At 36.8% G+C, this 23344-nt stretch overlaps 1 protein-coding gene and 1 non-coding gene across 4 annotated transcripts in view; both read left to right on the forward strand.

Moving 5' to 3' along the window:
- Positions 1-23344, forward strand: part of LOC148950841 (116 kDa U5 small nuclear ribonucleoprotein component) — a 103049-nt gene that overhangs the window by 52204 nt on the left and 27501 nt on the right. For all 3 annotated transcript variants that reach the window (XM_089090476.1, XM_089090478.1, XM_089090477.1), the window contains exons 9-11: positions 4760-5023; positions 6859-7219; positions 19303-19482. In XM_089090476.1, the coding sequence (XP_088946602.1) occupies positions 4760-5023; positions 6859-7219; positions 19303-19482 (805 nt within the window). The remainder of the gene's footprint in view (positions 1-4759; positions 5024-6858; positions 7220-19302; positions 19483-23344) is intronic.
- On the forward strand, positions 16187-16258 carry TRNAG-UCC (transfer RNA glycine (anticodon UCC)). Its single transcript has one exon. It is a non-coding gene; the product is annotated as a tRNA-Gly (tRNA).

The raw sequence follows: 23344 nt of genomic DNA on the forward strand, positions 1-23344 counted from the left end.
CCATTACATTTTACCCGAATAAAAGAGTTAGAATACCAGTACCATAACAAAACAACAATAGAAAGGTTAATATTGTTGGAAAAAAGGGAATAGAGTGCATGTGAGTGGACTATACTATCGAAAGCTTTCGAAAGATCAAGAGCACAGATATGAAGAGGAGATTTTATCATTAATAGATTGCAACAGGAGGGAAGCTAGAACACGATGGGTGTGCTGACATCCCGGCCTTTTTTGAAAGCCAAATTGGTTTTCACCAAAATTTTCTGACATTTTCTGAAATGAAAGGGAGAAGAATACATTCAAAAATTATGCTAAGAGTGCACGAAACAGTAATTGGTCGATAAGAACTACATTCTGACGAAGTTTTTCCACGCTTCAAAACCGAGGTGACTGTGCCACAGAGAAAACTGTCGGGAACCATAGAAGTAGATAAACACATCTGAAACAGTAGCTGAAGGTGATCTATCAAACTTGGGCAAACTACTTTTAGATGATAAGACGAAATTCCGTCTTGATCAACAGAGCTAGATTTCATGTTCTTAATAGCTTGACCAATATCACAGTAGAAACTGGTAATACATTACTCTGAGAAATACGATTAGGCAAACACGACTCAAGGAGGTTACTAAAAAGCTTTTCAACTTCCCGGTTCACCTTGCCGAAAATATCATTATAATACGACACCCAAGTATGAACTGCTTTATGACTTTCAGAAAAATCACTACTAAGCTTATCCAAATTCAGAACATGAGACCATTCCTTTCTCGACGCAGGAAAATCAAAATCAGATATCCTAGACTGCCATGAACGTTTTTTATAAGCACGCTGCTTCAGATCAAAGACAACTCCTCAATTTGGCCGACCGCAAGACACCCATATTTGTAGCCAAAAACTTAGCTTTATTCTTTACAACTTTTAATTCTAGGTCCAAAACCCATTCTGGTGTTCTAGTTTTAACGTTAATCTTTGCTAGAGGAACAACAGTCGCCTGTGCTTGTTTTAAGCACCAAATTATTTTATCATAATAATCATTTGGAGACTGCTTATCATTTGAGAAACAGTCAGTAACGTTAATCAAATGTTAAGGAACTATTTAAAGAACCCAATAATGCGGACAACGTAGTAATATAAAGTGCAAAATTAGCTCTATTCCAGTTATTCCTGTAAAGCCACTTAGAACTTTGTATAAATGGTCTAGTGGAACGGGAAGCGACTACTGAAGCAGAGAACGAAATCGGGAGGTGGTCAATATCACGATAGTCTTCATGAACAAGAACAGTCAATACATTAATATTTGGCGAGGAAACTACATGGTCAATATTAGACAAACTTCCAGATTGGTGAATATATGAATAATCAACACTTTTCTCGGCTATTTTATAAGCAGAAAAAGAATCAAGGACTATATCGGATCGAACTGACTCACTTGTAATATCGGTGTTGAAGTCACCAACCAGTATGAAATCATAACCAGTCGATACAACAGACGCAAGAATAGCCTTAAGATTTCCCGAGGCTTTCATATACGCGTTTAAAGCGGAAATAGTATTACCAAACCGAACCGCAAGGATGAATTTATCACTGTGAAAACGCACTGGAGAGAGAAAATTCAGGTTATTCTTAACAATGCACGCGAGGCCTCCAGAAGGTCTACCAAAAAGTGACCTCAGCATTAGTTGTAAAAATGGAATGATTACGACTTCTTTTTAACACGTTAATACTAGTAGAAGTCAGGAGGTGTTCTTGAAGGCTTACTATGTCAAACTGGTCACACAATTAATCAATGATATGCTCCTTTAAACGAGTACCATTTATATTAAGCGAAACAATCGAAATAGGCACAATCATTTCTTCTTGGCAATGATGTTTCTCAGCACTTGGCATCTAAGACTAAAGAAGGCATGATTTTCACCACAATTGGCACATCTTGCATCAAGCTGGCAGGGAGAATTCTTGGTGGAAATATGAGGGCCCACACAGCGTGCACACTTCGCAACCAAACTTGCACAATCAGCTACTTTATGGTCTGGCGAACGGCATTTTAGACAGCATCGAGGTGCCGACAGATATTCTTTCACGGATAAATATTCATATCCAAGTTTAACACTATTTTGCATAGCCTTGGCTTTTGACAAGGAGTCACAAAACTCAAGCTTAACAGTGCCAGTGTCACCAAGCCGCATAGCTTTCACCACACTTGAATATCCTTGAAAAAATGAGATGTCTAAGTCCTTCGATATTCCTCTGACTATCCTGAAAAATCGCTTAGTCATCACCTTGGATGGAGATTCTGCTAAAATCACTGAAATAGAGTCTTTGAATTCTTCAGCAGCAGATTTTTTAACATTGATTAGCCATTTGTCACCTCGTAAACTCAGCTTGGTAACTGCGTCATGACAGCTCACTTTATCGAGCACTTCTTTGCGTTTTATCGGGTCATTCAGTTTATGCGGCACATTAGAGACAACAACAGTGGTGTGAGAATCAGTTGACGGCATCGCACGGGCAGGCAGTGGTGGAAAGTAATAATCATACGAATCAAACTTACTTGAAACAGTCTTTAGGAAGTGTTCCATTCTATTCAATTTTGCGTTCAAACTCGAATAAACCAAAACAGGGATGACAGGTACATTATTTGGAGAACGAATCGCAAACATTGGTAGGTCTTTGTCTTCATCGTCATACTTCTCAAATATATTAACATATCCTTCAGATGGCTCTCCAAAGCCTTTGGTCCCTGTCTTCTTGGAAGCTCAGTCCCAGGTACAGCCGCATCGTAGAGGAGTTTTTTTTAGCTTCGATTACACTCGGCAATTCCAGAAAAAACTCCTTTCCAAATTTCAGTATTTCGTTTCCATTCACTCCATTATCACGGTTGAATTGGCAAAAAAATTAAAACCGGCGAAAAAGCAAGTCCATTATTCATTATTCACTGTACATATCATAAGAACCAGATACCAATAAGTGAAGAAACCGTAGTTTCCTGCTACCAGATCCCCGCAATTTAAGGGAGTAACACTCCCGGCAGGTACAACGGCCCTTGCGACAAGAAACTCCCCTCTTCTGCTCGCTTATTAGCAAAATAGAGAGAATCTCTTGATCTTGAACAAGTCAGCTTAAAAACGCTCAAGTGAACGTCAATCCAGAATGAAATCTAAAAAGGTTTGAATTGAAATTTCGCCTTTTTTGTAGAGCTTATTATCCAAGAAAATCATTGCAAAATTTACGGTTAAAATAATTCTATTTATTCATTTAGTACAGCTGTTTCCCTTGTCTTTTTTCTTTCTTTCTTTTTTTTCCCAAAGGATTCCCAAAGGAGACAACAGCAGTGGTGAGCGAATCAGTTGCCAGCGTTGCACAGGCAGGCAATGGCGGAGAGTATTTATCATACGAATCAAAATTACTTCTAACCGTCCTTGGGAAGTAGTTCATTCTATTGAACTTCGCGCTCAAACTCGAATAAACATAAAGAGGGATGACAGGTATATCATTTGGAGAATGAATTACAAACCTCGGTAGGTCTATGTCTTCATCATCATATTTCTCGAATATGCTTAACATATCCTTCAGATGGTTTTCCATAGCCTTCGGCCCCTGTCTTCTCGGAAGCTCAGTCCCAGGTACAGCCGCATCGTAGAGGAGTTTTTTTTAGCTTTGATTACACTCAGCAAGTCCAGAAAAAGACTCCTTTCCAAACTTTAGTATTTCTTTTTCATTCACTCCATTATCACGGTTAAATTGCAAAAAAATTAAAACCGGCAAAAAAACAAGTCCATTATTCATTATTCACTGTACATATCGTAAGAACCAGATACCAACAAGCGAAGGAAGCGTAGTTTCCTGCTACCAGATCCCTGCAATTTAAGGGAGTAACACTCCCGGCAGGTACAACGGCCCGTGCGACAAGAAACTCCCCTCTTCTGCTCGCTTATTAGAAAAATTGAATTATAATCAGATTATCAAACCAAATTAAAAAGATAGTAAAATAATAGATGACCTTATATGAGTGAGTAAATATATCCAAAATGATGTGCTGTTTCCAAGGGGTCTTTTTGATTAGAGTGACAGCAGGCTCTTTAAATTATGTAGAAGTAAAATAAAACATGCTCTGTAACGTGTGCTATTTCAAACAGGGTCTTTTTTGATTAGAATGACAGCAACTCTTTATATTGTGCAGAAGTAAAATAAAAAGGTGCTGTCTAACGTGTACTATTTCAAATTGTGTGTTTTTTTTTTATTAGAGTGACAGCAGACTCTTTAAATTGTGTAGAATTAAAATAAAGACATGCTCTCTAACGCGTTCCCTTTCAAACAGGGTCTTTTTTGATTAGAGTGACAGTAGGTTCTTTAAATTTCGTAGAAGTAGAATAAAGACATGCTGTCTAATGTGTGCTATTTCAAAGGGGCCTTTTTGATTAGAGTGACAGCGGGCTCTTTAAATTATGTAAAAGTGAAATAAAACATGCACCGTAACATGTGCTGTTTCAAACAGGTTTTTTTTTATTAGAATGACAGCAGGCTCTTTAAATTGTGCAGAAGTAAAATAAAAACATGCTCTATAACGCTTGCTATTTCAAACCGGGTCTTTTTTTATTAGAGGTACAGCAGGCTCTTTAAATTGTGTAGAATGAAAATAAAGAGATGCTCTCTAACGTTGGCTATTTCAAACCGTCTCTTTTTTTTATTAGAGTGACTTGTTTTGGTGCATTACTAATAACTTATCCTTTTATATTCCCGAAACGATTTTGTTGCTGTTTAGGTTGTTGGAGACGTAGACGTGAATATAGATCAAGTGTGTGACGAATTAGGGATTAAATTAGCCAGCCAAGAAAAGAAGATGAATATACGACCTCTTTTGAAGTTGGTGTGCAACAGGTTTATGGGATCTTGGAATGGATTAATTGAAATGCTGGTTGATCACGTGTCATCGCCTGCCAATCATGCCAAAATTAAGACAGATCATATTTACACTGGTCCCGGTGACAACATTATGGCTGAAGATATGGCCAACTGTGATCCAGATGTGAGCTCCCCTCTTCATCTTCTTTTTCCTTCCGTATCTCTTCTCTCAGTGACTTTAATGATAGCAAAAGATTATGTTTCTGTTAGTATGCAATCAGGTGAATATCAAAAACAAAATCTGTCAAATAACATTTATGGGTATTGTAAAATTTGGGCCCACGTCTCCTCTAATATCAAGAGTATGATTTCAGATATAATTTGTTATTTATTTGTATGTTTATTTGTATTTGTATGTTATTTATTTGCTATTTTTCCTGAAATTTCGAAATATTTGGAATTTCGCTGTTTTTGTTGAACCTATAATCAAGAAAACCTTAGTAAAATATAAAGTTAAATTTGTTCCATTTATTCATTTAATGCAGCTGTTATAGTTATCTTTTTCTTTTCTTTTTTCTTTTCTTTCTCCGTAAATCCTGGATTAAAAATATGCTTAGTTTTAGAGAGAATCTCTTGATCTTGAACAAGTCAGTTTAAAAACGCTCAAGTGAACGTCAATCCAGAATGAAATAAAAAAAGGTTTGAATTGAAATTTCGCCTTTTTTTTAGAGCTTATTATCCAAGAAAATCATTGCAAAATTTACGGTTAAAATAATTCTATTTATTCATTTAGTACAGCTGTTTCCCTTGTCTTTTTTCTTTCTTTCTTTTTTTCCCAAAGGATTGTCAGTGACAAAGAAAATGTATTCTGTACATTATTGCTTATACGATCTTTTGTCTTAATTTTTTTAATGTTATTTGTTTAAGAAATTTTCTCTTGTTTTAAAGACATTCTGGAAAGAATAAGCTCTTGTACCGAGCACTGAAAAGATATGCAGCATGTCCTTTAAGGATATGCTAAATATTCACTTGCTGTTCTCACAGATAAGATATTTTTACATAAATAGAGAAAAGGAAGTCTTTCCATGAGAGCCCGCGAAAGGGCAATACACAGAAACATTTCCTTTAAAGCAATTAAATTAGCTATTCGTTCAGGCAGGCAAAGTTCCCATGGATGTCTTTTTGTTAAAGACATATTTTAATTCCCCTTTAATTAAGGTCATGGTGGGACCCCGTGCATGCCCAAAGTAGCTTTCCAAGAGGGGTGGTTTCAAACATTTTTTGGAGAGGGGTGGAGGAGAAAATTGTTGGGAAATTTTTTTTTTACAAAAAAGTGAATAACTTTGCATGAATGTGGCAAAATTTAGTACCTTCTGCATATTTTGATTTGCTCTTTAGGGAGAAGATGGGAACATTGGAATACATTAGTAAAAGTGCATTTTCGGGTAATTAGTTTTTTCCTAATTGGGTTCTTTGGACCCGTTCAGTGGAGTGAAAACAAAATTCTCATTGTGTGCGAGGTGTTTGACCTTTGTCTAGCGCCCTAAATGCGCGTCCAGAAACCTAAGTGATGCTCCACGTATCATAGATTTGAATATCTTTGAAAGGACTCCAAAAAAGACGTGTCTTGTAGTATTGTGGGTATTAGTTGTTCTCCATGTCTTTCTTTCATTTCTGTTTTTTTTTTGTTGAGTTTATGTTCTGTCTACGTGTGTTTATGAACGTCTGCGAAAATGCAGAATTATCACGTAACGCTAAGTTTCCAATGTTCAAAAAATAGGTTTTCTCACTTTGTCTTTTTTTGGGGTATTTTTTGGAAGAATTGCTTGTTTGTTTTAGCCCTAGAGGTTCCTAAGAGTCCTATATCTAGTATATTTATTACCCTTTTTTAATAAATCAAATATCTTATTTAATGAAAATGTCCGTATATAAGTGATTACATTATATTATTACACGCTATTCTGACAGCATTACTAAGACAAGTATAGCCAAGTGATTAAAATCAATTTTGTTTATCAGGGTGCTTTGGTAGTTCACACAACAAAACAGTATCCAACTGAAGACTGCACCACTTTCCTTGTCTTTGGTCGTGTGTTTTCTGGGACACTGTACGCAGGTCAAGATGTAAAAGTGCTGGGTGAAAATTATACCCTCACTGACGAGGAAGACTCGAGGGTTTTGACAGTGGGTCGACTTTGGATTTACGAAGCCCGCTATAAAATTGAGGTCAATCGAGTTCCAGCTGGTAATTGGGTGCTGATTGAAGGGATTGATCAACCAATTGTAAAGACGTCTACGATTGTGGGAGTAAAATTCGATGAAGATCTTTATATATGTCGGCCCTTAAAGTTTAATACCTTAGCCGTGATTAAGATTGCAGGTATTTAAAATTTAGTATTATCTTAATTTGATCGACATAATAACTGACCTCTTTTGACATATGTAATTATTGCTTTTTTAAATTAGCTACAATAACTACAAAATCTTCACTTCTTTATTATCAGAGAGGCTTTGATTGGTTTTTGAAGTCTCTCTCAGTTCAAAGGCATCCCAGCCTTTCTTCCTAGAGCTTGGGTATACCCGTAGCCCATAAGTAAAAGTTTGCTTATTTTATTACTTTCCATTAGTCTTCGTGCTTATTTCTCATCGGCAGTGCTGCACTAGCTTCGTGCTGCTTGGGCAACATGAAATGTTGCAGGAGCAGCACTTGGAACTGGTTTCTTCACCAACGACTAAATGACGAAGTTTTCGGCCCCTCATAACTTTATAAATGTTGAGGAATTGTGTCTAAAAAAATGATGACACTTTGTTAATTAAAATATTTAATTTAATAGCGGGGCGGGTCCATAAACTCTAGGTTGAGGCTCAGGCCTCACAGGCCCACACCCCCAAAGGATTAACTATCAGTTGAAGGAACAAAGATGGATATGCCCCCCTACCCTTATCAATACTTTGTGCCACCTACCAGATGTCTCCTTGTTTCCGTGGCCATCTTACATTTTTGGCAAAATGGGGGATCAGCTTTTTTGTTTCATTACATCCCACCTTCCTTTGCCAATTTTGTTCCACTCTTCCAATGCTCAACCTCTTTATTGTCGTTTTCCAGTAGCTCTGAGAGATGAGAATGAAAGGTTCTGTTCCATAACCTATCAATAATGTTTCATTCTTGGTCGCTTCATCTGCTATCTCATTACATTAATTCCCAAGTGTCTGGGGACCCACATCGGGGTAATTTAATTTTGTTTGGATGCTACATTATTCTATGCTTCATAGCATTCAAACTCGCCTCTTTGCCGGCTCTTTGCATTCTGAAGAGCCTTAAGGTATGTTTGGTTATCATTTAGAATACCTATATTTTTTCTGTACTGTATTTCTGCATCAGTGTTGCAGCTGCCTGTTCAATTCCAAACATTTCAGCCTGGAAAACCGTAGCGGATGTTCCCAGATGATAACTAGTTATCTCTTAATTAACTAATTATGATGACACTTAAAAATCGTCTCAATTTACGCTCTGCTTCTAAAATCAGTTTTATCCTCTAGTTCCTAACACCAAATCACTATTATTAATTTTAAAATGCACCATGCATAGAAGCTAATAATTTCTCACTTTACCCCGGAACATAAACCATAATGCAGTCTATGTTATTATTTATAAAATTGTAGCTTGTACAAGCTAAGGTCATGTTACTTTGCCTCAAAACATGACACCTTTAATTTTTTTTCGATTTAATTGTTCGTAGAAGAAATTTGGTCCTATGCTAATTGCCAAGTGGCTGTCACATAAATATTTTGTTAATACGTGTAAAACTACGTCATTGGGTAGAATTGTTATTTTTTTATCGTTGCGTAAACTCTTCGTGAAGTCAAACTTCGAAGCAAAATTGAATGCTAGATAAATGCTTTCCTAACAATTGCAAAACTACGTCATTGTGTTTCATTATTACTTATAATCGTTGCGTAACCTCTGGTCTGAAAGTAGATTTTTCCTACCCTAACACGTCTCGGAAACGAATAAAAGTTAGAACAATTAGCACAAGAATGTAGGCCCTCTTCCTTAAGGATGAGCTAGCTTTACGATTCTTGCTTACAACTCACTATTTATGGTAGAGAAGAAATCTCTCATCAACGAAATGCTAGCGCCTCGTCCATAAAGTTCTGCACAAAGTTCAGGCTTCAATTTCATGATTAACGTCTCCTTGGTTGTAAGTACCATCCTACCCAATTGCATGTGAAAGTGGCTATTTTGGTGTAGAAGCTATATGGGTGACCTCAAAAGTAGTAGATGCCTCTGAAAATTCATCTGCTCTTTTCCTTTGACCCAAAATTACTTAAAGGGGTAACTGTTCCTCGTTGGCTCTTCATCAAACTATAAAGATTGAAAGCCTATAAAGAATGAAAACCCTTGCATTTTTCAGTGCAAACAAGCTGCTATATTCCTACTGTATTATTAACAACACTTAAGGAAGGGAAGGGCGGGGCTGAAGGGGCTAAAAGCTCAATTTGTGGCATCATTAATACAGGTTAAAACCATTCATTCCTCTTTTAAAAAGTTGCAACATTTCTACCTTTCTACTAAAAAGCTGGTGGGCGCTCTTTAGTTCCCAAATCCTACCGATTTAATATTTTCGTTCTATTCCAGTTGAAACTAGGCCTAATTTTCCTATCCTTCTTTTAAAAAGTTGGTTGTAAGGGCCATAGGTCTACATTTGCCTCCACTAGTATAGATTCAAAATCCTTGCATGATTTTGTTTCAAGCAACGTCCCAACCTTTGAGCCGGAAATTAGCGGCAAGGAAGACTTCGTTGCAAGACATCTCGCCCACTTTCGTTCTCCGATAATATTAATTGGAAACACTTGCATAATTGTTGGTTCAAACGACATGCAGTCGTTTGAAGTTGATGATGATAGGAACAGGGGGCGGAGCGGTGGAGGAAACATGGACTCACTTTGACCCTTCTATAAATGTAGATTGAACATGTTTGCTTGACTGCTTCAAACAATGCGCAGCATGCCTCTCTTTCTGCAAAAACAGAATGGCTGCTAGGGTGTAGGGGTGGGTTATCAAGGGCCATGACCCTGCTTGAGCTTCCTTATAATACTTATCGAAAATATGTGTATTATCTGGTTCAAATAGGTGCAGCATGACCTACCCTTTTGCTAAATGGCTGGTGGTTAGGTGTCAGGGGGAGGTGCTGGAGAGGTCATTTTCCTGCTTTGGTCCCCTAGTTATGCCGATGGAAAAACCCTTATAAGATTTTGCTTCAAGAAAGGTGCAGCATGCTAACCGTTTTTCTAAAAAGTTAGCAGAAGGAGGGTGCGGGGAGGCAAAGAGTCCATGGCTCCAATTTGGCTCATCAGTTATTTAAACTGAAAATCGTTGCTCTTTTCGTGTTACAAAGGATGAAATAGTCCCATCTTTCTGCCAAAAAGTTGGAATAGTAGTCAGGGACGTAAGGCGGGGGGAGTTTGGGGGTTATATTTAAATCCGAAACTTTCCCAAATTTACTGGGCTCTGCTTATTGAAATTATCAACTCATTTTTTATTACTGCCCTCTCCCCTCTCCCTCCCCCCCCCCAAAAAAAAAATGTACATGCCTGACGGAAGGGTAAGGGTGATTACAAAAGAGCCACAGGACCACTTTTGCCTCAAGCTTGTTTTCACTTCGTTTTTTAAAATTGAATAATAAAAAAGTGTTTCTTAAATGAAAGTAAAGAGTGACATTAAAACGTAAAACAAACAGAATTTTTTTTTAAATATCTGGGGCGCTGTCCACTACTCAACCCCCTGTTCTTTACCTTAGTGTCTAGTAGTGCTTTAAAAATACTTCTCTTCAACTTCAACGGCGTTGTGTTTGAGCAGCTGTTTCTAAAGAATTAGGACAAAGAGCGAAACTTTGGCGTAAAGAGCGGAAAATTGAGGAGGGGGCAGGTCCCCTTGATATTCGAAATATTTTCTGTTCGTTTTCAGTTTTAATGTCGCTCTTTACTTTCATTTTAGAAAATTTGTCTTTTCTTTATTTAACTTCTGTTCGTTTTTCATAGAATACCCAGTATTACTCTGATTGCGAGGAGGGCTACCTTCAAGCCTGACTCTTTAATTCAAAATTGAACGTTTGCACTTCAATACTTCGAGAAAAATAGCTCATTTAGCGTATTTGCTTTTCGAAATGAAGTACAATTGTCCAAATTAAGCAGCAATCTCCTCTGTATGAAGAGATTACATTTTGCAGATAGCACCTTTTCGGTCCCTCATTAAATTTCATTGCCTAGTTCCAATCCAGATAGCGCCCCTTGAATAAATAGGGTGTTTATTCCCTGTTTTAAAATTATGCAAATCTTCATATGCTAATTGCTTTTAATGGGTAACCTTAAAATTAATACATTTTGCATATATAGAATCAGTATGAAAAATTAATTTTGTTGCTGTATATGTTGTAACCGAAACTTTTTTAGTTTTGTTTTCAATTGACAGGGATTGGTCTTTATTTACAGTTCAGTGCTACGAGCTGTTTGACCCAAGGCTCCATTAAATGTCAAAAAGGGCTACTGCTCCCTCCTTCCATTCCCATTTTTAATTTCAAGTTTAGTGCTCATACACCATTGCTTCGGCACTGATATTCATCTCTGAAAAAATGCACCCTTTGAATATTTATTAGCAGGATGAGAGTTGAAAAGTAAAAAATATTTATAGGGTAATCGTTTCCATGGTTGTTTATAGGGATGAACTAACCTGTTTTATAGGGATGCTCCCCATGGACGCCAGTAGAGGGATGACGCCCTCCTGGAATCAAGAAGACATTAAACGTTGTATTTAAGTAGGAACTGAGAAATGTTACCATTTAGACTATATGAAAACAAAGGTCCTGGTAGCACTTGCCAGCCCCCCTCCCACCCCAAGAAATTTTCTGCTGACATCCACGATGCCTTATCCTAATTTTTCAGCTCTGTTCCAATAGATATGTGAATATAGACTTTTGTATTGCACAAAAAAAAGAATGTCGCAATGGGCCGGTTTCTACCACCCCAGTGCCATTATCAAAGTCAAGACCCAAAATATTCCCGGTGATCAAATGGGATTAGACATCAGTCTCTGCTACAAATGCACCAATGCGAAGCATATTGTCTCTGAAATTGGAATCCACATTATATTGTTTTTCGATCAATTCAGATTCATTGGTTATCTCATAATTTTTACTCGGTGGATTGTCGGTACCCTTTGGACTAAAATTATCGTTTTTACGCCGCAAAATGCCAAAAAATGGTACTTTGTTTTGGAACAATCATTTCTGGCTATTGAAAGGTCAGTAGAACGTTCAATTTTCTTTCTAGAAAAATGCATTCGTAACCATCCTTGTCGGAAAGAATACAAAATTCCATATTTTGTAGATATGGGCTTGTGACCTCTAGCATAGATTTCTCTTTTATGCTGAATTCGATGTCGTAATTTTCATCAAAATTACTCTTTCTTTGTGGGTTTTTCCCTCCGTTTCGGAAATTAGACACATTTTCTTAGGGCCTTAACAATTGAAGGGTTACATTATTGTACATAGTTGTCTGAAACATCAAGTGAATCAACTTAGTTAAATGAAGCTCTAAAACTATTAAACAAACTTTAATGTTTATATTTACGGGTATTACTTTGTCTGAAACTGGGAAGCTCAGTAGATACTTTTAAATCAGTTGGCTATCTCAGTTGGCTAAATCAGTTGGCACAATCTTTTCGGTACGATCACCCCCAGAGAAAAACAACAAATAAACACGCATCCTTGATCTTTCTTCTGAAAAAAAGCAAAATTCCACATTTTTATAGATAGGAGCTTTACACATTTGCGATAGGATTCTATGATATGCTGAATTTGATAGAAGAATTTCATCAAGATAACTCGCCTTTTTTGGGTTTTCCCCTTTTTTTGAAAATCAAGCAAATTTTCCTGGCGCGGAACTTTTGATGGATAACTTTTAACTTAATAAATTTTGTGTATTCAGAATCAGTATACAAATTCGATTCTTCTGTTGCATTAATTTATGCTGTATCCGGGGGAAATTTTACACAGAGGGAGGGGGGATCGGAGAAGAGGATTTCCTGTTAAAATTTGAAAAATTGCCATAAATTAAATAAAAAGAAAGTGTTTTCAATTGAAAGTAAGGAGCAACATTAAAACTAAAAGCGAATAAAAATCGTTCCGTATATAAGGGGCGCTTCCCGCTTTTTCGACCCGTGCTCTTTACGCTACAGTTGGAATTTTTGTCAAATTCTTTAAGAAGGACTGCTTAGACACAATGACCGTTGAATTTGATTGAAAAGTATTTTTAAAGAATTGTGACAAGAAGACAAATTTTAACATTAAGAATGAGGTTTGAGAAAGGGGCAGTCCCCCTCATATACGAAAAGATATCTATTCGTTTTAACTTTCTATTCGTTTTAACGTTTTAACGTTTTAACTTTGTGTTGCTCCTTATTTCTGTTGAAAAGACATTTTTTTATTTATTTATTTTTTTTTTTTTTTTTTTTAATCAGCATATTGAAGCCCCTTTTTTTGTTTTATTTTCCAGTGGGATGCAAGCCTTTTGAAAGAAGGCAGGCTAGCCTCACAGAGAAGTTGCGAGCCTCTTAATAAATGTTACATGGTTCGTATCAAGACAAAATTTTTGTACAAAAAAAAAGGATGATGGAGCATATGCTCATCAGCGCTTCAGCGTCAATAAGAGAAATGAATCTTTTTTAATTCACAAGTTGATTCTTTTATCGCGGGCCAGCTTATTATTATCTCTATTAAGAAAAGAAAACATACAGTTTCTTTAGCAATGAGAGAATGATTAAAGTTTAAAAGGAAATGTGATACCATTCCTCGATTTCGGTCCCAAACACACAAAGTGAAATCACACTCAATTAAAGTTTAAACAGTTCGTGGTAACGAACTGTAAGTAAGGAGCGACCGGCTCAATAGTAACCGAAACCCTAAAAAAACTGAATTTTGATACCAGTAGATACATCAAAAGAATTCGATTTTAATGCTGATGTCAAATATATAAGTTTCATCAAGTTTAGTCTTACTTATCAAAAGTTACGAGCCTGAAAAAAATTGCCTTATTTTTGAAAAAAGGGGAAAACACCCCCCTAAAAGTGATAGAATCTTAATGATTTCAACACATCAGATTCATCGTAACAGAAAACCCTACTGTAGATGTTTCAAGCTCCTATCGGCAAAAATGTGGAATTTTGCTGTTGTTTTTTTTTTGCCAGAAGAAAGATCACGGATGCGTTTTTTTTTTTGTTTTTTTTAGGGGGTGATCGTATCGATCCAGTGGTCCTAGAATATCGCGAGAGGGCTCATTTGAACGGAAATTAAAAGTTTTAGTGCCCCTTTTAAGTGACCAAAAAAATTGGAGGGCAACATGGCCCCCTCCCACTCTCATTTTTTTTCCCGAAGTCACCCAATCAAAATTTTGAGATAGCCATTTTTTAAGCATAGTCGAAAATCTAATAAATATGTCTTTGAGAATGACATGATCCCCAACAGTTCCCGGGGGAAGGGCTGTAAGTTATGGACTTTGCCCATTGTTTACATATAGTATTGGTTATTGGGAAAACCCCATTTTTGCTCGTTTTTCTTTTTTTATGTTGGTTATTGGGAAGTATACAGACGTTTTTAGGAGGGATTTTTTCTGGTGGGGAGGGGGTTACGTGGGAGTATCTTTCCATGGAGGATGTTTCCTTGGGGTAAGGGACATTTCTATGAAGGGGGCGCCGGATGTCCCAGCAGTATTTAAAAAACAATCAGAAATTAAATAAAAAAAAATAAGTTTTTTTTCAACTGTATGTCAGAAGGAACATTAAAACTTGAAACGAGCAGAAATTATTACTTTTACGAGGGGGGTCGTCCCCTAGTCAATACCTCGCTCTTTACGCTAAAGTTTTTTTTAGTACTTTCAAAAGAGCTATCTATTTCTAATTAAACGTTCTTTGCGATTCAGGGATTTTGTGATTCAAACAAAATTCGAACTTCAGCGTAAAAAGCGAGGTATTGACTCGGGGGCGAACCCCCCCATATACGTAATAATTTCTGTTCGTTTTAAGTTTCAATGTTGCTCCTTACTTTCAGTTGAAAAAACAGATTTTTTTTTTTTTTTTTAATTACTAACAGAAATAGCCTGTAGTGCTTTCGGACCTGCCAAAAAATTATCCTTTTTCTAAATGTTCTAATTTTGCTTTTTATTTTTCTAAGAAAATATTTTGGAAATTGAGCCAGGGAAGGGTTGCGCATCTCAAGCATCATTGGATCTTAATCTACCTTTAATTTGAAACGCACACTTTCCATTAAAAACCCCGTAGGTTAAACCATTACCACTTCCTGCTGCAAATAAACTGAAATTGACGGTGCAAGGAAACAAACAGGAAAAAAAACAAAGAGCTACCCGGGCCCTCTAAGATTTTTTCTGACGTCCTCATTCCTTTCTTTTTTCTGTTTTTTACTCTTTTTTTCAAAATAAATTTGTCAGTTATGGTCAATTATTGGCGCCCTTGTCACATTGCCCCCCCCCCCAAGATTTTCCTCGTTGGCGCCCTTGTCACATTGCCCCCTCCCAAGATTTTTCTCTAGATCTCCCCCTGGCTGTCGCTAAACTATAATGCCAAGGTCCATATCCGGATAGTCAAATAGGGGCATGGGCTACATAATAATTTTTTTTCTGGTACTTTCCCATTATATGGACATTTCTAAAAAGCCAAGTTTGGTTAGTGCTAATGAAATAAAGTAAAATAGGATGAATATATAATAATTCATAAACAAATTTGGGCAATATATATTCGCACATGGGGGGGGGGAGGGTCGGGGGCAAAGCATTGCATATATTAAATACCTAACCTAACCTAGGTACCCCCCCCCCTAAACCCCAAAAAACAACAGTTTAAATATCGTTTACGCAATGAAAACCACGCTATGGATTGCATTACTCTGAAGCGTCGCTTGAATTAACCCATCAAAAACGGGTTTTTCGTGACTGGTTTCCTCGTAAATACCCATATAATGGGAAAGTACCTTTTTTCTTTACATTATTGGGGGAGGGCAACTGTCCACCTCCCCCCCCCCCCCAAACGACGCCCCTGCTAAAGCATTGTATAAACTAAAGTCGAACTTCACTTTTCGACGATGTTCTGTTTAACAGACATGTACCAAATAAAAAAAAAAAGGAAAATTAGCCAACTCGTGGATATAGATAGCCTAGTTTAGCTAGAAGATGATTTTGATCGGGAATGGCCCGTCTTGTTTAGACAAAAAATTAAATTCAGGATCGATTGAGTCCTTATTGTAACTTCAATTCCTAATTAAACGTTTGAGAATAACAAGCGATGGTGGTATAGCGGTTAGCATAGCTGCCTTCCAAGCAGTTGACCCGGGTTCGACTCCCGGCCATCGCATTTTTTTTTATCATAAAATATTGTGGTCGATCCAAGCAGCAAGTGTATTTAACTGATCTATTATAGTTTCAACCTCTCATAATTTTGTTTAATGAAGATTCAAAAAAATTGCATGTTAAAACAAAGCCAGGTCACGTGATGTGTATGCTTTTTTTTTTTTTTTTTTTTTTTTTTTTTTTTTTTTTTTTAAGGGAAAGCTTTTGTTTTATAATATGTAAAGATGATTCGAGAATAAAAACTAAAGCAAAGGGAAGAAAACTAATAGGTATCAGAACTATGAATACTTCAGTAGCTCTTGCATATTGTATGCATATTTACTCCTTGAAAATTATGGCCAGAATCAGAACAATTAAGTATTTTTCGTTATTTTTTTTGTATTTTATTATTCCTATTATCCCTTTCCGTCGCCCCCTCCCTTCTATATTTCTCTGTCCACCACCTCTCTTGTTTTCTTCCTTGCTCCTTTTCTCTCTCCCTCTTCTCTTTTTTCTGTTTTTGTTTTTTTATCTTTGTGTCTTTGTCTATTCTTTCTGTAATGTGCTAGAAAACACAATGCTTACTAATATTGTCATTAATTATGTAGTAATGTAATAAATGATGCACTTAATCAAAGAAGGACAATAAGTGTTTAGTGAGAAGTGATTATGCGGACTTCAAGTTGCTTGTTGCAACATGCAAGTTGCTTAGGAAAGGTATTCTTAGTGTGCTGATTTAAATCCTTGTCATCCCTTGAAAATAATTTGTAAGCCTTATCGTTGGCGGGACCGTCTCAAAGACAAAGGGTCCACTAATGAATCCTCCCAAGGGACTAGCTATCGTCAAAAGCTGTCGCGAATTTGCTGCTTGGCTGGGAAATTTGACTATAAAGAGTGAAATTTAATTCTTTTTTTGTCAGTGAGTTTTTCAATCAAAGGGGATGCCCCTCAGGGAACGGCCAAAGCGGTCGAATTACTCTATTGATAATTATTTTGAACGAATTTTTAGTGTTTTCAAAGGAGGTATGCTAAAACATTTTTAGGGACTGCTCTTTCCCGAACTTCAAAAAGAAAATTATATGCTGTTTAATCGAAAGAACAAAATTTACACTTTCTTGCGTAGCAATTTACATTAAAGCTATATATTTGTGTCCGGCACAAAACAGAAAGTCAAATGGTTTTTCTAAGAGCTCTGGCGAAGTGGGCGCTCACTCTTAGTTTTCTGTCGTTTATTCGTATCTATAATCCAATCTCTACAAGTTTGGGCAAGACCGCCCAATAAATAGTTCGGCCACACAAACTAAAAAAAATTATAATGGGCGAAATAGGGTGATTTTTTTAGGCATCATATGACCTTAAAATGTCCCTTTGAAGTCGGATGCGTCGCTAATCAACAATAACGGTTACACTGAAATTTAAATAATCAATTGTAATAAAGTAGTGCAACAAGAAAATAAAACCGAAATTTGCGGAGATGCTGTGATTTTTTTTTGAAGAATTTTATCAAGAGTATGGTCATTAATGAAAAATCCAATTTTAACTTAAAAGTTTTTCCCCAGAAATCGTCATTTACATTGACTATCGTGTTGCTAAATGTTCCTTTTTAATCCAACGTTTTTAATTAAATTCCGTTTTTAATTAATTGAGTTCCCTTTTTAATCCAACGTTTCACTCGTCATCCTCGGGGTCGTTGTCCATCTATCATTCCTTCTAGCGTTATTCTGGGAAAGGGTTGGGGTCCTTTTTTCGACATGCCCAAGTCACCGTAAGTGCTGCTGTTTGATTTCCTGTAGGATTGTGCTATAACGTTTCAGCCATATTCATAGCTCTTCGTTTATGATATTATCAGTGTAATTTAGCATCGTGACGTAGTGGAGGTACCACATGTCGAATGCGAGGAGGTTCCTCTCGGTTTCTTTCCTCAGGATTCAAGTCACATCTATATAGAGCAATCGGCGCAATTAAGACTGTTGGAGACATGAACTTTTAGCTGGTTTGATGAGAGGTAACTGTACTTCGAGATTATCGATAGTCTGTTGAAGCTAGAGCTAACGACAGAAGTGTTTTATATGGACAGTATGGCAGTTTACAGCAGTCAGAAGGGTGCCAATGTAGATAAACCTTTCGGCTGTTTTTGACTATCTTGTCGTCAGTATTTATGGTAGGAGAATTCTATCGCTCATGACAAAATTTTCACTCTGACTTCGGTTTAATTGGCGTTTATATTCATACCGAAGTGTATGTTGAATGAGTCAACCCATCGATCTTTGAGTTCTGTAGCAGTTGTAGCCATCAGCTCGAAATCGTCAGCCCATCCGAGTCTGTCAACAAGGACCAACTTTTTGACTCTGTATTCAGTTGGTATGAATTATAGTATGACATGCAGAAACAGATAGGACAAAAGTGGTGACAGAATATAACCTTTCCAGACGTCTAAGAAGGCCGAAAATATATCCGAAAGACCTTCCATGGTAAGTATTCAGCTTCTGGACTGTTCATACATATCCTCAAACATCGGTACAATTTCATTTGTCTTCAATGCGTTTCTTCCATTGTTGGAGTTTTATTTCCGCATCACTGATACCATTTCCCTGGGTTTTTTTTTACTATAATCGATGGGGGGGGGGGTGTATTTTCCAAGTTGCGATTCACCAGCTGTTCTGAAAAGTTTCGCGGCAGCTCCTTCTCTTTTAGAAATAACTTTCCTTGTCCCTACACTCGGCAATATAGTTTTTAAGTGCTTTTCTAATACTTTTGGTGTGTAGGTGGCTCGTCTGCTGCTGTCAGACTTGTTGTTAGGTTAGGTCGTTAAGGATCTAGATCATAAAGAATCTAGAAAATTGTGTGGTCTTGGGAGGACATGTTAATCTTAGTTTTAGCTTGAAATGTAGAGTTTGATCCGAATCAAAATCTCCAATAGCTAGGGAAGTAGGCTAAACTGCGGATGACTTGCATCTTCTGGATGGTAACGCGCAGTCATTTTCTTTTCTCTTTCGTTCTTACCTTTTTTTGTCAAGTTTTATTGTTCTCAATTTTTTCTTCCATTTCACATTCTATTTTGATTTTTAGTTGAGCCTGTGAACCCATCAGAGCTCCCGAAAATGTTGGATGGATTGAGAAAAGTGAACAAGTCCTATCCAATTTTATCAACAAAGGTAGAAGAATCTGGAGAACATGTTATTTTGGGCACTGGTGAACTCTACTTGGATTGTGTTATGCACGATTTGCGGAATATGTATTCTGAAATTGGTATGTATACCTGAATTGGTGGCCGGCGTATACCCCGGTGGCCAGAAAAAAACCGCAGAAAATACCCCCTTCCCCGTAGAAAATAAGGCTTTCCAAATTTTAAAATTTTATTTGAGTGTTGTTTCATTTTTCCGTAGGGGGACGGAATTTTGGTACTTGTGTATTATACGCCACTCACTCAAGTTTACGCTGTGTAAAACTCCAGAACAAACCGGTTTCTTCGTTAGTTTCTTTCAACTTAGCACGAGACAAAAAGACAAGTGAAAGAATAGATGGGAATATATTTTATACTTTCTTTTTATGGAATTTTAAAACAAAGCTTATAATTCTAATTAAACAGCCATTGGGTTTCAGGAATCATTCTTAAAGAATTTGGACAAAAAGTCGAAACTTCAGCGCAAAGAGCAAGGTCTTGCGGAAGGGGCAACTCCTTTCATATACGTAATAATTTCTGTTCGTTTTAAGTTTTGATGTTGCTCCTTACTTTCAGTTGGAAAAACTTGTTTTCTTTTTAATTTAATTTCTGGTCGTTTTTAAATATTACCGGGAAATCCGACCCTCTCCTGAAAAATTCCGGTACTTGTGTATTATACGCCACTCACTCAAGTTTACGATGTGTAAAACTCGAGAACAAACTGGTTTCTTCGTTACTTTGGAAACAAATTTGGGCTATATATTCGCAAATTCGGTGGGGGGGGGTCAAGTGTAGCGGCTCTGCATGCAAAATGTGTTAGGCACAATTATTCTGCATATTATGAAGTAAGAATTGTTTTCTGACTTCAAACTGTCCAAATACTCCCCCCCCCCTTATGTGCTACCCAAATTATATATATTCTTCCCATCTATTCTGTCACGTGTCTTTGTCTTGTCTCGCGCTAAGCTGAAAGAAACTAACGAAGAAACCGGTTTGTTCTGGAGTTTTATACAGCGTAAACTTGAGCGAGTGGCGTATGATACACAAGTACCAAAATTCCTTTCCCCTACGGAAAATAGGAAAACATACCTCAAATAAAATTCTCAAACTTGGAAAGCCTCATTTTCCACAGGGGGGTATTTTCCGCGGGGACATTTTCCAAGGGGGACTATTTTCCAGGGGGAACGGGGGTAAACGCCTAGAACCACCTGAATTCTAGGATCTGAATTCTAATTTCTAGGTCTTGAATTTTAGAGTTCTAGGTTAGTTTTGCTGAGGGTGTTGTAAGGTGCTTTGGCTGGCGACAGTAAGATAAAAAATATTGTGGGAACTGGTTAACGACTCAGACAAAATATAAACTAGCATTTTACCTTTATATAAGTTAAAATTGAAATCGTGATATATTAATTAATTAAAATAATAATATGAACTAGGCATAGTGATAATGTAGCTGTTGATTTAGGTCATTGTACCCAGTCTTCATTTTAAATGGATCATCTGAGTCTATCTGTATGGAATGCGCTACCACTGAGAATTGGGTGGCGGAACACGCTCCTCGGTCTAAAAAGGTTTAAAAGTTTAAAATATGTTTTTTTTAAGGCTGTTTGTTGTATTTTAGTAAGAGTAGTAGGCTAATCATGGGAGGAAGAGTGAGCTGGAGAGGAAAGGAGGGGTAAGATGGAGTTGGAACGTGTTATTAGTAATGGGGATTGGATCTGTTTTTATTATTTTTGTTTTTCTATTACTAGCTTACCCCCCATGCGTTGCAGCAGTCTGAAAAGAAAGGAAATTCAAGGAAAATTTTCCATCCCCCTGGAAAACTCCACCCCGCGGAAATTTCCCCGTGTAGAAAATTCTACCCGCGTATTAATAATGATTGTATTTTCAAATTAATTTTAAAATCCCCCCCGGAAAATCTTACTCCCCACCCCCCAGGAAATCCCCCGTGCGGACTCCATTCCCCGTCGAAAATTTTCCACCTAAAATACCCCCTCCCCCGCGCTGATTATTACCCCGAGAAAATTCTCCTGGGAGGCAATCCGAGGCAGAATCAAGTTGTCTTTTGCTCTACATTTATATAAATTACCTTATGAATTTATTTTGATTACATATGCAAAGATTCGGTAAAAGATATGCAAATCAAATTCGTTTTAATATGGAAGTTCCCTTTTCTCTTCCCCCCCCCTCCGGCCAATAGTTCCCCCTTTGGGGATTTTTTATTTCTTCGAGTTACGAATAATTCAACTTATGCATTATTCGACTTACAGAGGTCAATACATAAAATTTGACTTATTAAGGTAACGGATTATAGAGGTAAGCCAAATGAAAATTGGAGTTACAGAGGTATAGAATCGCCAAATTTATTTCCTACAACCTCTACAAAGTTAAGAATAACTTTATTAGTGTATTATAGACTTGACATATCAAGACTTTAATTTGAAATGTCAAGAATTGATTTTCAAATGTCAATAATAAATTTAGTTTGCAAGGAATTAGACACCTTAACATTAACAGAATCTCATACAAAAATATGATACACGAAATCAATATATGTGAAAGTTCACACGTCCCAACCTGCATACAGGGGTTTCGATTAACAGAGGTCCGTTGGAAAAACCTCGAGATGCAGAGGTAGACTTTCAAGTTCAATCATTTTATATTAACATATACATGTATATAATTGACATAGGCCCATGGGGAGACAAGCTCGAAAAACTAGGCCTAGACAAAGAAGATTCAATAACAAATTACACTACAATACAAAGATAAAAACGACGGCAAAGATATAATAATACAACAAAAATATGAAAGTAGCAGCTAGCCCAGGATCCATCAATAAATATATAGAAAATATTATTAAATATAAATTAATACTAGAAGATAGCCGAGAGGTCCACATTCACCAAGAACAGCAAACCGAACAAATAACTTTTGTCTTTTTCAAAAGACGCTTAATTAAAAGTAATCCTGAACTAAATGAGATTTAAGATTCCTTTTTATTAAATGGATAGAAGAAAATTTGTCAATACGATCCTTGTGAGTATCCCAGCACCGGGCTATTGACACGAACGGAGCGAATTTAGATCTCTCAGTACTATACTTGTCAATGCAGATACTCTTTTTTTTGTCGCGTGTTATAATGATGTAAATCTTGTGATTGAGAGAACAAACTTTGATCAGTCTTGATTTAGTCTTGAAAGTGATAACACCTTTTTCTGGATTTTATTAACTTGAAACTCGGTAGGATCTTAAATTAATTCAATGACCGGTGTTATTTGCGTGACCATTCTTTCAAAACATTTTTATACGGATTAAAAATGTTATAATCTACTAACCTAGTTTCTGGACATTTATTTATATTTTGTAAAAGTGGTCTGAATTAGAATTTTTTCAGTGATAATATTGGAGATTAGCCAGCAAGCAGTGTGATTTTAAATAAATAAACATCTGATATTCAGAGGCAATTACACTGCGATTGAGGTGGGGAAAGAAAAGTAAGTAGAAGAGGGGTGGAGAGTTGTTAGCAAGAGCCGTGGTACCCGTTGGGCTTGCCCCTTAAATTGCAGGGACAAGGTAGACAGCCTTCAACGCTTCCCTTACTTCTCTCGCAAGGAAACCACCAGAAAAATATTGAATATATAGTTCAACCCGTAAATATCTGTCTTGAATTCGATATTATTAATTATCAAAGAAATTGGTGAATGTATTTTGGACTTAATCCAGATTAACGACATGAAAACTTTGCTAGTCTTGAATCTAGTTTTAAACTTTGTCTGTCGATGCATGACAAAGGGTATTAAAACGGATATGTTCGTTAACAAAGGAATAGAGTTTTTCGATCATGCCAGTATTTTGGAAGCCAAAAAACTGCTGTGGACTTACTATGAGGGTGAACTTGGATATGACGAACGATTACACGCAAAAAAGACTGTGATAACTTGACGGATA

The sequence above is a fragment of the Artemia sp. Qi Xiang Cuo genome, chromosome 6 (genome assembly GCF_049724085.1).
Source record: "Artemia sp. Qi Xiang Cuo chromosome 6, ASM4972408v1, whole genome shotgun sequence".
Classification (NCBI taxonomy): Eukaryota; Metazoa; Arthropoda; class Branchiopoda; order Anostraca; family Artemiidae; genus Artemia; species Artemia sp. Qi Xiang Cuo.